Source organism: Pseudorca crassidens, chromosome 1, assembly GCF_039906515.1.
Source record: "Pseudorca crassidens isolate mPseCra1 chromosome 1, mPseCra1.hap1, whole genome shotgun sequence".
Taxonomy (NCBI): Eukaryota; Metazoa; Chordata; class Mammalia; order Artiodactyla; family Delphinidae; genus Pseudorca; species Pseudorca crassidens.
In genome coordinates this window covers 100,877,161-100,890,501 of record NC_090296.1, presented here as the reverse complement: position 1 = coordinate 100,890,501, position 13,341 = coordinate 100,877,161, and the positions used below count along the sequence as shown (strand labels likewise).

The 13,341-nt window shown below is 40.3% G+C and overlaps 1 protein-coding gene across 5 annotated transcripts in view; it reads right to left on the bottom strand.

The window, feature by feature from the left end:
- Window positions 1-2,429: 2,429 nt before the first annotated feature.
- The window catches only part of TMOD2 (tropomodulin 2), a 46,644-nt gene continuing 35,732 nt past the window's right edge, over window positions 2,430-13,341 (bottom strand). For all 5 annotated transcript variants that reach the window (XM_067747085.1, XM_067747096.1, XM_067747101.1 and 2 more), the window contains 3 exons: window positions 10,163-10,306; window positions 4,538-4,682; window positions 2,430-2,611 (listed from right to left, as the gene is read on the bottom strand). In XM_067747085.1, the coding sequence (XP_067603186.1) occupies window positions 2,577-2,611; window positions 4,538-4,682; window positions 10,163-10,306 (324 nt within the window). In that variant the 3' untranslated portion in view covers window positions 2,430-2,576. The remainder of the gene's footprint in view (window positions 2,612-4,537; window positions 4,683-10,162; window positions 10,307-13,341) is intronic.

Genomic DNA, 13,341 nt, shown 5'->3' with positions numbered 1-13,341 from the left:
CAAGAATTGCTTTAGCCCCCGGTCCACAGCACCTTGGGGCTGCAGGGAACACTCCGTAGGATCCAAGATTTCTTAGGGGTGAAGGCAAGAAAGAGAGTAAATGAGAAAAAAAAGGAAAAAGCCTTACTTAGAGGGGCATGTCAGCGACTCTGCACTTAAACATATTTGCAACAAATCTAAAGGGATAGGAGAAAGACAACTAAGAGATGTGTCTTCCCTGGCAACATGGTAACCAAAACGTGTATACAAAAAGAAGAAGAAGAAGAGGGAGACGGAGGGGGAGAGAGAAAGGGAGAGGGAGAGGAAGAAGAAGGAGGAGAAGAACTGTATACATTTTACCCAGTGGTGCGCTGCTGAATGTTTATTAACCAGCAAACTGGGGGTAGGGGAGATGGGGTGAAAGCCCTGATTTGTAATCTTTGCTAATTTCCATGGTATAAATACTCCCACCAACAAGAAGTACTGAACTTCTGAGTTGGGAAGAACTACTGAGTTGGGCAGAGATGTTTAAGACCACATCATGATACAGTATTTCTGCCATACAGACACAGTAAGTGCAAATACTCTCAGGAGTATGAAAAATAGTAAAGTGTATTTTTGAGTATTACTTTTGTTTTTTAACATAATTTATTTAATTGTAAGTGCATGTCATTTACTTTTTAATAATGGTTGTGTTTCACAACCAGTTTACAAAATTCTTGATAATTTAATAATGAGTAAGCCTGTGAGCTGACTCTAACATACCACACCTAAATGAGTAAGAGGGAAAGAAAAAATCAGACTGAAAACTGTCCAGTAGTAGTTTGCTACATAGATAGATAGATGATAGATAGATAGGGAGATGCAGTAGAAAGCTAGTTAAAGGATTTTTAGGGTTTCCAAAATTCAACATGCTCTGCTCATTATTCCCTCAAAAAGTATAAAATATTCTTATGTCTCAAAGGATTTTATTTTGTTTTCTTCTATTTTCTTTTCCAACGGATTTTAGAGATAGAGATGTGGGCACTTATAATACAGGTAAATGTTCAATTTTATAAGGGCTTTCCATCCTAAACAGTTTCCACGTGCTTTATAAACTAACTAGAATAATATATGAATTGTTTTTTCATTTATTTGTTTTACTGCTATAAGCAACTCAGGAACACTCAATTACTTAGTAAATTCTGGATTGGGCCCACCTTCTGCCTGAGTCAGCAACTTCTTTAGATCCAGTTGTCACCAGGACAAAGGATGTCACCTTTACAAGGCTCAGAATTATAAGGAAAAGAAGAAGAAAAGAGAAAGAGTTGGAAGGAAAGGAGGTGGGGAAGGGAGGCAGAGGTGCCTAAGGCAATGTCAGAGGGTCACCAAGTCCAGCCTCAGGCACTGACAGTTGTGAACTGGTGTCAAAGGCTGCAGTCATATGTTTCCTTAGCTTAATATCGCACTGGTGCACTGCTAGACGAAAAGATTCATGCATCTACCATGCAATCATCTCAATTGTACTTTCATAGGCTTTGTCCTTGGGATGACAAACATCTGGATAAACGATAATTCACATTTTTTCTTGATGTTTGAAAATGTCTGGATGGATCATGCCATGTGGACAAAATCTGTATAATTAACTTGAATGTTCACATTTCATCCTGTGATCTTGTTGCCCTAAAGACAAAGCAATAAATGCTTCTAAAATTTGCCAAAATAATGCAATCATGTGTAACAGACAACCTTAAGGTGTGATTATTATCGTTTTATTTAGGAATGTACTATTTTAAAAGCTTCCCTCTTGCTAAAATTTAAAAATTTGCCATCATGGCTGGAAAACTTTAAAACATCTTTGTAAAAAGTTATCCACAGAGTGATGTTAAAGATCAAATTACGTGGAATAATCAGTAAAAGTAGGCATGCTAATTCATTTTGCTACTTGTGAGTCTGGTTTGAAGCTATTTTTGTGGGTGAAAGAATATTTCATACCTATTTGCTAAAGTTATGCTTACATATCTTAATGCTGTCTTCTTTTTATGAAGATGACACCACTGATCTTCAACCAGTAGGGCATGTGCATTTAGTGATTTTTCTGGAACTAAGGGAGAATTTGTGTTAAGTTGGTCACATTTTTTCACCCAGTGGAAGATTGGCAATACTAACTTCGTATGTGGTCAGCAGAACACTTCTGATGTATTTAGCCTAACTCAAAGCTATGCATGTAAACAGAGATAGGCCTCTATCTTAATCACAGTTACAAACACATTTATATACTAAGTTCCTTTCCTTTAAAAAAAAAAAGTTCATGTAAGAAAGCAAGACCACCCAATATGAAAGTCACTAAACCATTTTCAATTGTCACCCACTAAGATCTGCATAAGTCCATTGGTGCAAGTTGCCAGAGGTGCCCATGAGCAAATAAAACAATCGTATATGTTTAAAAATCCAAGACAAATACGTAGTGCTAAAAAAGAATAACAATTAAATTATTAGTTGTGTGGTTAACGGAAATGAACAACCTTTGATAAAATGGTCCCAATGGAGAAGGAGAAGAGCTTTTGTTTTGAAATTGCCACCATGGTGAAATTGCCACTTCCTCTTCTTGTGGAAGTTTATCTTCGGTCTCCTTCAACTCGCTTTTTACGAACTAGGTGAGAAAGAAAGTTTTAAAAAGACAAAATGAAGGCATATTCCTTAAACTTCAGACAAACAACAATAATCACACAGAATAGCAATCTCACACATTTGAGAACACAGTTATCAAAAATTTCAACATTTAATTACCCGTGGCAATAAATGGAAATGACAGACTAGTCCAGGGCCTTTTGTAATTTACTTTCAAATAAAGCTAAGTCTGATAGTTGGGGACTTGAATGTTAGAGCTCTCCCATTTCTATGGAGTAGAAGGTCCAGAACAAACCCACGAAACAGTGAACTTCTAAATATTTTCATGTTTACTTATCCACAACACATCTTCTCAGCTTCTGTGTAACTCAGTCACCAACTGGCTATAACTAACTCCCCAGGATGACACATTCACAATTCTGATTTTGGATTGAAAACCAAGAGGAGCTGCAAACAGAAATTTAAAGTTTCTAAATCTGTTTTAAATGGAAACTTCGAAGTATCAACCTCCAAGGAAGGTAGGATTCAGATGGCTAGCAAACTCAAGAGATTAAGCGTCCTTTAATCTGGTACTTAGTATCAAAGAAGCTGCCCTGACTGCCTTCCCAGTTTCTGCAACCCTCTTCTTCCCCCTTTCACCTCCCCACCTGCAGGCTCTTCTGGTGGATAGGAAGAGGGCTGCTCCAATCTTCCTGGATTTGGCAAAAAAAAAAAAAAAGGTGCCCTGGCTATGGCCGTGCCTCAACTTCCCACCTTAAATAGCCCAGCCTGCTCCTGCTCGGCTGCAGAAAATTCAACAAAAGCTGTTGTCCACAGCTGCCGCTCCTGGCCTCAGGACTGCCTCTCCATTTCCTTCAGACCTCTTGTTTTGCCTTTTTTCTTTGCTCTCCGTGTTGTTCAGATGAGGACCCATGTGTTTTCCCAGGAATCTTCCAACTGCTGCTCTAATCATTCCCCAAAGCCCTGTTTGCTGGGCTGCCCCCTGAGCCTCACTCTTTGCACCTTGGAGGCAAGCATTGTCATATGCCTGGCCAGCCTCTGGGTGCCATACACTGCACCTTTGCTGGGCCTCAGGGTCTTGGGCAGCAAACTGGACACTAACATGTACCTGCCCCCTTCCGGTTCTAACCCTTAACTTCCATCTTGTCCACCATCTGAACCCTCTCCATGGCCAGCACTATACTTGGTGGGACACCTTGTCCAGTTTCCCTGTCCAAGGTCTGGCATTCTGTCCCTGAACCTCAAACTGGGGACTGAGCTCTGTTATTGGTAGACTGCTTGCCAACTGGACTATCTGCACCTGGATGGTCTTGCTCCACACTGCTTCAGGTGGCTGGGACGTCCCCAGAACAAGCCTTCCCAATCAGTCCCATTCTTCTTTGCTGTGGTCGACCAGGACATGCCCCATCTCATTCTAACAGAAGTCCTCAGCAAAGAGTGGGTAGCAGGAAAGATTCAACAGAGGCTAACTGAAAAAGCTACTTCTGAGCTTAACCTTTAAAAAACATAGCTCTGTTAGGTCATTTCACATGTAAATCACCAATAACCATATTTAAACCCAAGTACAAAAGCACAGTCAGGAGTCAAACATAAGTGAATTAGGAATTTCCATGTCACTGTGTCCATCTTGTGGTGTAGATAACAGAGGGTGATTACATGTAAGAAGTAAGTAAAGGAGAAGTAAATGCACAAAGGAAATCAAGCAAAAATCAAAGCCTGTCTGGAAAAAAAAAGAACAAACAGTTCCTCTTGAAAGAATGCTACAATAAAACTTAAACACTGTGAAGATGATGAGAATTCCTATGACCATGTAATAATGTGCTTCTGATGAAGGGCTGACACCAAAGGCCAGTGGAAAGGTATCTGTGAGATGTTATATCTGAAGTGGAGAAATGAATGGTCATCCTGCTCTTCTAATTGCTAACAGCACATATTGTGGCTGCATTACCCAGGTCATTATTCTTTGTGATGGCAGCTGCCACTCTTGTTCGTGGTCCTTGCTTGGTAAACTGATATCCAAACTTGAGGATCCTTGAATTCTCCTCGAGCATCTGGGCAATTTCCATCTCTACGGCTGTTCCCAACTGCTGTCTCTGATTGCACGTGTGGACACATACAGAGAATGGCCAAGAAGGAAGAGGAAATAGTTACTCGCATGGGAAAGATGCATGGCTATTTGTTGGACAAAAAGGCAAAAGTCTCAAATTGAAAGGGACAAAATCACTTGATTTTCTCTCATACAGTTATTTGAGACCTGTTCCTTGTGGAGAAGCAAAATCTAACAGACAGCTGAATCTGCTGGCATGTTAAACTGAAGAGACTAAGCAAATTATTTATGAAGGAAAAGGCAATTCCAGATGTAAAATTAAAGCAAAACTAATACTTGGTGTTTCCAATTACCCCAGTATCTGCTGTTTGAACAAAGGGTATTATTTTTTAATAGTGACACTGTCTTATAGCAATCAATTCAATTACAGAATTTTCTACTCTGGGGTCCATATCCAAAAATAACTGAAGATGGGCCATTCTCTCCCAACAGTCTCACTAGGAGATCCTCAAGAGGCTTTATTAAAGTGGTTTGAACTGTAGCTAGTTGAATTATCGAACACTGAAGGGGTTATTGGACTACAGGAAAATCCCCTAAGTTTTTTGAGTTGGTGGAAAGAGGTTTTTGTCTGTTTGCTTTTTAAGTTGAGACATAGAATAATAATTTAAAAAGTAGAGTTAAAAAATGGGGCATGTACATTTAGGATTTTACAGTTAAATTTAAGGAACATAGTATATTGTTTCATACTATATTCATTAATTTTTTTAGAAAGTATAAAGAAAAGACAAACAGAAAAAGTATATAAAATATAAAAGCTCCCTTTCCCCAGTATTCCCACTCCCCATACAGAAAGCCAGTTCGGCATGTAGTCTTTGAAACATTTTCTGTGCATTCATACGTCTACATGATCACATGTACATCTACGCTTTTTTTCACATAAATGGGTCACACTAGCATATTGTTCTGAAACATGTTTTTATTCTTCATTTAACATTAAGAACATCTTTTCATGTAGGTAAGTATGTTTCCCTCATCCTTGTAAACAATTGTGCAGCACTGTATTGTAGTAAGTGATCATAATTTATTTAGCTTTGCTCTACTGACTGCTACATTCCTTTCCATTCTTATTCCAAACTATGCTATGGTGAACTTCCCTTGCACACAAAGTATGTCCTGGGGCATTTCTGCCAGTGTGCCTGTAGGGCAAATTATAGCTGGGCCCAAGAGGAAGCATGTTTCAAATTTTGATAAATTACTGACTTACCCTCAAAGGTTGTGACAATTTTTACTCCTGCTGATAGTGTTGGAGAGCTAGTGTTCCCTACTTTAGCCAACATGGGATATTATGAATCTTTTTCACCTTTTTCAATCTAAGGGGTAAAAATTTATTTCACTTGTATTTATTTAATTAATTTGCATTTCTCAAATTATGACTAAGAACAATTAATTTTCTTTTGCATTTGTATTTCTTTGTTTGGAAACTACCAACCTCTATCATTTGTATATTTTTCTACCAGCTTGTGGTCCCTGTTTTTAAAATTTATATATTAGGAAATTAGCCCTTTGTCAAACATGCTAAAAAGACTTTGCTCAGTTTGTCTTTTGACTTTCTGATTAAGACCTTTTTTCATTTTCATACAGTCAAATTTATTAGTCTCTTAGATTTTATGTCCTGTTGAGGAAGCCTCTCTACTTCTCATTTCTTCCATTTGTTTTATGATTTCTTTTATTTTAGTATTTAAATCTTCATTTTACCTGGAATGAATTCTAGTAGAAGAATTAAGATACAGCCCCAACCTAATTTTGTCCAAAATGCTAGTGAGTCACAACATTGTAAATCAACTATTCGCCAATAGAAATTTTAAAAAAAATGCTAGTGAGTAGACCCACCATCTTTTACTTCATTCTTTCCCCGCTGAGTTGAAATACTACCTTGCTGCAAAATTCTCAGGTGTACCTGGGTGTGTTTCTGGACCCTATAGCTTTGCCAAGTCTATGTCTGTGCCTGAATCATGCAATTTTGATTAAATATATTAAATATATATATACACACACCTTTTAAATATATTAAAATGTGTAATACATTAAAAGATATATTTAAATACATATATTTTAAATTTGGGAAATTTAAGTATTGGGCAGATGAAGAAGAAAAGTTAATGGAGGCATTTTTGTGTTCTAGGCAAGTTCTAAGGTTTAACTCTGTTCCTCTTCTTTCTTTTCATCCAGCAACCTGTCAAACGAGTCTCTCCCCAAGAAATGAACAAAATGTGACATTTCAAGTCAGAAAATAACAATTCTGGGTATCCAAAGTATAGAGGTTACTGTTCTCAGCAGTGTAGGGCCATGGGAGCGAGAGGCAGCAAAAAGGTAAGTGATACTGACCTCAAAGTTTCATGAGCAACTTTAGTTCATGACACACTTTCAAACAACAGGGCTCTATTAGAGATTGAGACTTGAGCTAAGGTCGGGGCTGCCATAGTTATGGCTTACGCCCCCGGGGTGGGCCAAAGGTGCTATCCAAGGGCAGAAGGAGCTCAAGATGGATGTAGCTGACTGAAGGGGATGACATAACACCCCTCTATTTCCCCTCACAAATCTTAGGCATTTGGAGTCTTAGATTTGGGTAATATACAGCTTGAGCATGCTGTGGTGATAAAAGGATATAAGAGCCAAAGAAAATTATATTGGGAGGAGGGCATATAAAAGAAGGGGAGAAAGTAATATAGCATGGAGCATCTTTCTTTCTTAGCCTGAGTCTTTTTTTTTTTTTGATTTGAGATCTTTTGTGTTGTATAAACCCAGGGCAACAAATGGGCACCAAAATTTCTTATAATTTGGATGTTTCTCTTTTTAATTTTAGGTCACTAAATACAAAGAAAAAGAAACAAAAGTTAAGCACATAGTCCTTCAGATCACCTTTTTTGTGACCTTTTTTCTCTACTCAAATTTATTTAGCAGTTACCCATTTCATTAATATGCATCACTGATTGCTCTTCTCACAGGGGCACCTGATTAAATCATCACTTGTTTACCTGGAGCTTAGTTATGGCAGCTCACGCCAGTGCTGGATTCTCAGCAGGCCTTCATTTTGGTGCAGCTGCCTCCTGCAATGATGCTAAATTGGTCTCAGCTGCTGGCCCTTCCCGAGGAAACTGTCTTAGAGATTATTTTATTTCAAACCCTTCACTGTACAGATAAGGAAACTGAGGTCTACTTCTAACAGTCTATGAGTCAATGAAGAAAATATGGATGGAAGAGAAGTTTTGAGTCTGAATTTCCTTTATTGGAATAAAGCAAATAATTTTTCCAGTTGCTTTAGAACTTAACACTCTTTCTTATCATAAGTAAAGAGAAGCCATTTCAGAGGCATATTGCGAGTTGAAAAATTACACAAATCCACCCCTAGATGACTGAGGACGGGAGATGAGGTGTGATCCTTCAGAGGGATTCAAGAGGGCAGATTTTATATTTCAGGGTCTTCTTCACATGCATTCTAAAAAGCTACTCTATTCTAAATTTTCAGGATTTCAGCTCATTTAATAGGTATAAGGTTGCTAGATTTAGTAAATAAAAATACAGGACACACAACTAAATTTGAATTTCAATAAATAACAAATAATTTTTTAGTATAAGTATGTCACAAATGTTTCATGGGACATACTTGTACTAAAAATAATTCACTGTTTATCTGAAATTCAAATTTAACTGTATTTTATCTGGCAACCCTAACTAGGTAGTATCTTACAAGGAACTGGTAACAAATTACCTGGAACATTATTTCAGATATGGGGTTTCACAATGGCCTGAACCAACACAGAAAGTTAAACATACTTTGGAATGAGGTATCCAATTCTGTCTTAGCACTCCCGGAAATATTTACGAAGAGTCCTCATAACTTCCTCCTGACACTAGCCTATTTGATATATATCCCTGAGCTATCACTTCTTTTCACTCACTTAATATTTCCCTCTCTTGTTTTCCTTCTCTCCCACTCCCTAATTTACTAGCAGCTGGACACATTAGGATACACAGGAGCAAGCTTCCTAAGTGTGTACAGCCACGTGTGCACATTCCCAGGGATTCACTCCACATCTCTGCAAGGAAAAGCTGTTTTGATAATGCATCCCTTCTAGGGAGGGTGAGAGTGAGGGAGTACCTGTCTCCTGGTGGGATTCCCCTGCTCCCCCGGCAACAAGGCTCAGGAGGAGTCTAGGGACAGAGGACCTGCACTGAAACAGCCCACTTGTTCTGGTTAGAAAAAAAAAAGGAGAGTAGAGGGCTTCCCTGGTGGCGCAATGGTTGAGAGTCCGCCTGCCGATGCAGGGGACACGGGTTCGTGCCCCGGTCCGGGAAGATCCCACATGCCGCAGAGCGGCTGGGCTCGTGAGCCATGGCTGCTGAGCCTGCGCGTCCGGAGCCTGTGCTCCGCAACGGGAGAGGCCACAACAGTGAGAGGCCCGCGTACTGCAGGAAAAAAAAAAAAAAAAAAGGAGAGTAGAACTATTCATGTGATCTTCTGGGGGTCTCCAGGCTTAGGCAATAGTCTTGGGTGGGACCCTGGGGCTTCATTACATCTTGGAGGGTCTAGACCAGGGATTTTCCTAGACATGCAGGGGTCACTCACTTCCCCTACTGCCCGTCCCGTCACCCCACAGGGGAATGCTCACAGCACACGTCTCCTTGCTTTCTCCTCTTTCTGGTCCATTCCAAGGCCCTTTATTCCAACTATACAGTGTCTAGACCTCGCAGATTCACTGAATCCCACTGCAGACACGTCCCTGTAGCCAAAGGGGAAGGGCACAGCATCATGCTGAGAACTGAGAGTTGCTGTCTGAGAGCAGCAACCAGCTGAAACCAGTAGAGCGACTACAGCAACACTGTAGGCTGATGCTGGGAAAAAGAGGTCTTCGGGGTTACAGGAGGGGGTGGCTCCAGGGAAAAGCGGCTTGCTTTGGTTGTTGGTGGGACCTGGAGCAATGCTGCAGCAGAGCCGGGATTGTGATCACACTGTGCATGTGTCCTACTACTCTAAGCCAGGCCATCTACTAGAACCCCGAGTCCCTGAAACAAGGCTCTGTGTCCAGCACCAGACAGCAGGAGCTTGGCTCTGGCAGCCTCCAACCAAGGACAAGGAGTCTGTTTCTGGGTGTGGCCGTTCTGCTTTTCTCATAGTCCCAGTGAGAGGCAAGAGCAAGGCTGGGGCAGGACTGCGCTGAAGTTCCTGCTAAGAGGCAAGGATGATGAAGGCTGAACAAAGCAGCTGTCAACACCTCTGCCCCCATCTCCTCTTTTTCCTCCTCTGGTTCCTGACTAGCGCAGGGCTGGGGAGAGCTTTCTGTCTCAGGCTTCCCCACTGTGCACCGTTTAATTATTAACATGCTCTCCCACACACCCTCCACACGCCGGAAGCTGTCAAAATTTACCAGAAAGCCAGAACATCAAGTTAAGTCACAGAACTTTGTCTTTTAACTCCCTCCATTGTGGTATTCCTCCCTTTCACATGTACCCTGTGCATTAACTCACCTGGTTGTCGATCTTGATCTCTGTCAAGGTGTCATTTTCTTTGAGTGCCTCTACAAGGGCCAGGATCCCAGTACCAGTGATAAAATTGGATTCTATGTTTAGACTTTTCAAGGTCTTATTTACTTTTAGCATATCTGCAAAAGCCTTATTATGTGAAAAAGAAAATAACCATTAGGGTTTCTGAAGATTTATTTACTAAGCTTCCCACTCCCACATTAAATACATATTTTTTACAGTACTTAAAGAAAACCTTAGTTAAATCATACTTTCACCTCCAAGTAACAAAGATAATAATTAAAAAATGCAATAAAGATAGTTCAGTTCAGCAGTCCAGGCTTATGAATTTCACATACATGCAATACTAAAAAAAAAAAGGATACTGACATAGAATTAACAACTTTGTTTTATTAAGTAAGGACATTAAAAAAAAACTCACTACCATCTGTTATCACTGTCAATTTTTTTTTTGAGAAAAGGCATTTTAACATTAGGAAAAGTGTAGAAAGGACATCATCTCAGAATTATTTCATTTTTTCCCTTTTACTATGAATGGATAAAAAATTTTTATCATAGACTAGCATTTGGGCACTACTTCAGGTGGTCACAAATCAGGATTTTTCAAAGATAACTTTTGGAACAAAATCAACACTCAGAGTGGTAGAACCGCTGAAGACTCGTCCCAGTTCAAGACAGCAGACTGCACACATGAACCTGTCTGCTCCCTTTATTCCCAAAGTTTCCCACTGTCATGAAGAAAAGATATAATTTTTAAGTGGCTGGAACTCTCACAGTGCAAGAAAACAAAAAAAGAGGGCCATTATCTTGAAGAATTGCTAAAACACAGAAAACAGAAAGATTGGTGGAGAAATTAGCATAAAATTGCCTGAGATGCCAGAGGTAAGAGCTGATTAGGGCGCCTCATTAAAGAGCTGCCTTAGGAACAGGTGGATCAGCTAGAGCAGGTGGCGAGCACACCATCCCTCCCTGTCGCTTCCCTGAAAAAGAGCAACTGCCTGCATAACCATCAGTGAGATATCTCCCAGGAAGAGGTTCTAGTGAAGGTGCTAGGTCCCAAGAGAGATGCAGTGCAGAAACTGAGGCACCTCCAGATCTTCCACCAGATACTGTGTCGGAGAAGGGAGAGGAGAGGCGGCCATTGCCCAGGAAGGAAATATACTGAAATGTATCCCTTGCACAGTGAAGCCCTACAACCTGGAGCACTTGCAGAGTACTACCTGGTTGCCTGCCAGCTTCTCATGCACACACCGCAGAGAAGTCCACCTATCGATTCACCTGCCTGCTTATAAAAGCACTCACTCATTCATTCATTCATTCAACCAGAAAAGACTATTTATCAGGCTTCTACTGTGTGCAAGCAGTAGAGAAAACAAAAATCCCTGTTCTAGGGAGCTTATAGCTGACTAGGAGGGGCAGAGTCAGTAATTAATAAATAAAATATATGGCCTGTCAGTTGGTAACAAATAGAGAAACATAAAGGGGCTTCCCTTATAAAGGAGAGAGCTGTTGGTGAACCAGATTGACATAACAGGAGAGGAAATAGTCCTAGTTTACACAAATCCGTTTTGTTCTCTAACTGAAAATATGACCAGGCAACCAATGATTACTAGACATATTAGGAAAACCAACACCATGAAAGAGAAAAGCCAAGTTGACCAAAAAGGAGAACATGCCATACAGGGAACAGAGATTATTCAGAAAACATAAATATGTAAAACTTCTAATTGCTATAGTCTCTCTCCACCCTGCCCTACTTCAAAAAAAAAAAAGAAAAGAAAAAGGAGAAAGAAAAAACATTGTAGCCATAAAATAAATAAATGGGGCTTCCCTGGTAGCGCAGTGGTTGAGAGTCCGTCTGCCGATGCAGGGGACACGGGTTCGTGCCCCGGTCCGGGAAGATCCCACATGCCGCGGAGCGGCTAGGCCCGTGAGCCATGGCCGCTGAGCCTGCGCGTCCGGAGCCTGTGCTCCGCAACAGGAGAGGCCAAAACAGTGAGAGGCCCGCATACCGCAAAATAAGTAAATAAAAATAAATAAATAAATAAATACTGGCTATTACATATATTTTAAAAAAGAGGACAACAAATAAGAAAAAGTTTTGAAAATCTGTACTACATTGAAATGTTAAAAAGCAATGGGCATTTAGAATTATAAAATGATCATGGCTGAAGAGCAAGTTGGTGATCTAGAATACGGAACTGAGGATGTTTTAAAAAATGTAGAGTAAAAGACAAAGAGAAAATACAAGAGAAATGTTAGGAGGTGCGGAGGGAAAGATCCAGAAGCTCAACATTCATCTTATTGGAGTTTCAGAAGGACCATTAAAAAAAAAAGACAACAGAAAGGAAGAAACTATAAAATAATAGGGAAAAATTTCCCAGAGTTGAAGAAAGCTTCAAGTTTTTATCTGAAAGAACCTGCTGGATGCTCAGCAGACTAAATAAAAGACTATGTGGGCACATACAGATGAAATTTCAGAACTCCAGGAGAAAAGAGAGTCCTAAAAGTTTTTCGCAAGAAGAATTTACTCACAAAGGAACAAGAATCAGGCTGCCATTAGTCACCAGATTTTAAGGCCCATGAGAACAGAGATTCATATATTTATACAGCCAGATAATTGTAAATGCTGGTGATGTTTTAATGTTTTTGGAGTCAATCTATATACATAACAGAATATAATGACATAAAATGTATAAAGCTCAAATGCGTGAAATGATAGAATAACTACAATTCAGAGGTAGAAAGGAAGGAGGAATAGAAGGTAGAGTGGGTACAGAACTGCCCTCATCTTTTCTAATGGAGAATCAAAAATTGTCTAAGATAATTGATCAAAAATATAAGTGCAGGGCTTCCCTGGTGGCACAGTGGTTGAGAGTCCGCCGGCCGATGCAGGGGACACCGGTTCGTGCCCCGGTCCGGGAAGATCCCACATGCCGCAGAGCGGCTGGGCCCGTGAGCCATGGCCGCTGGGCCTGCGCGTCCGGAGCCTGTGCTCCGCAATGGGAGAGGCCACAACAGTGAGAGGCCAACGTACCAAAAAATAAAAAATAAATAAGTGCATGTATATTAGTGCTTTTCTACCCTGGTTGCATATTAGAATGACCTGGAAGCTTTAAAAAATATAGCAGTGCTTGGGCCCCACCCCAGAAGAATTAAATCAG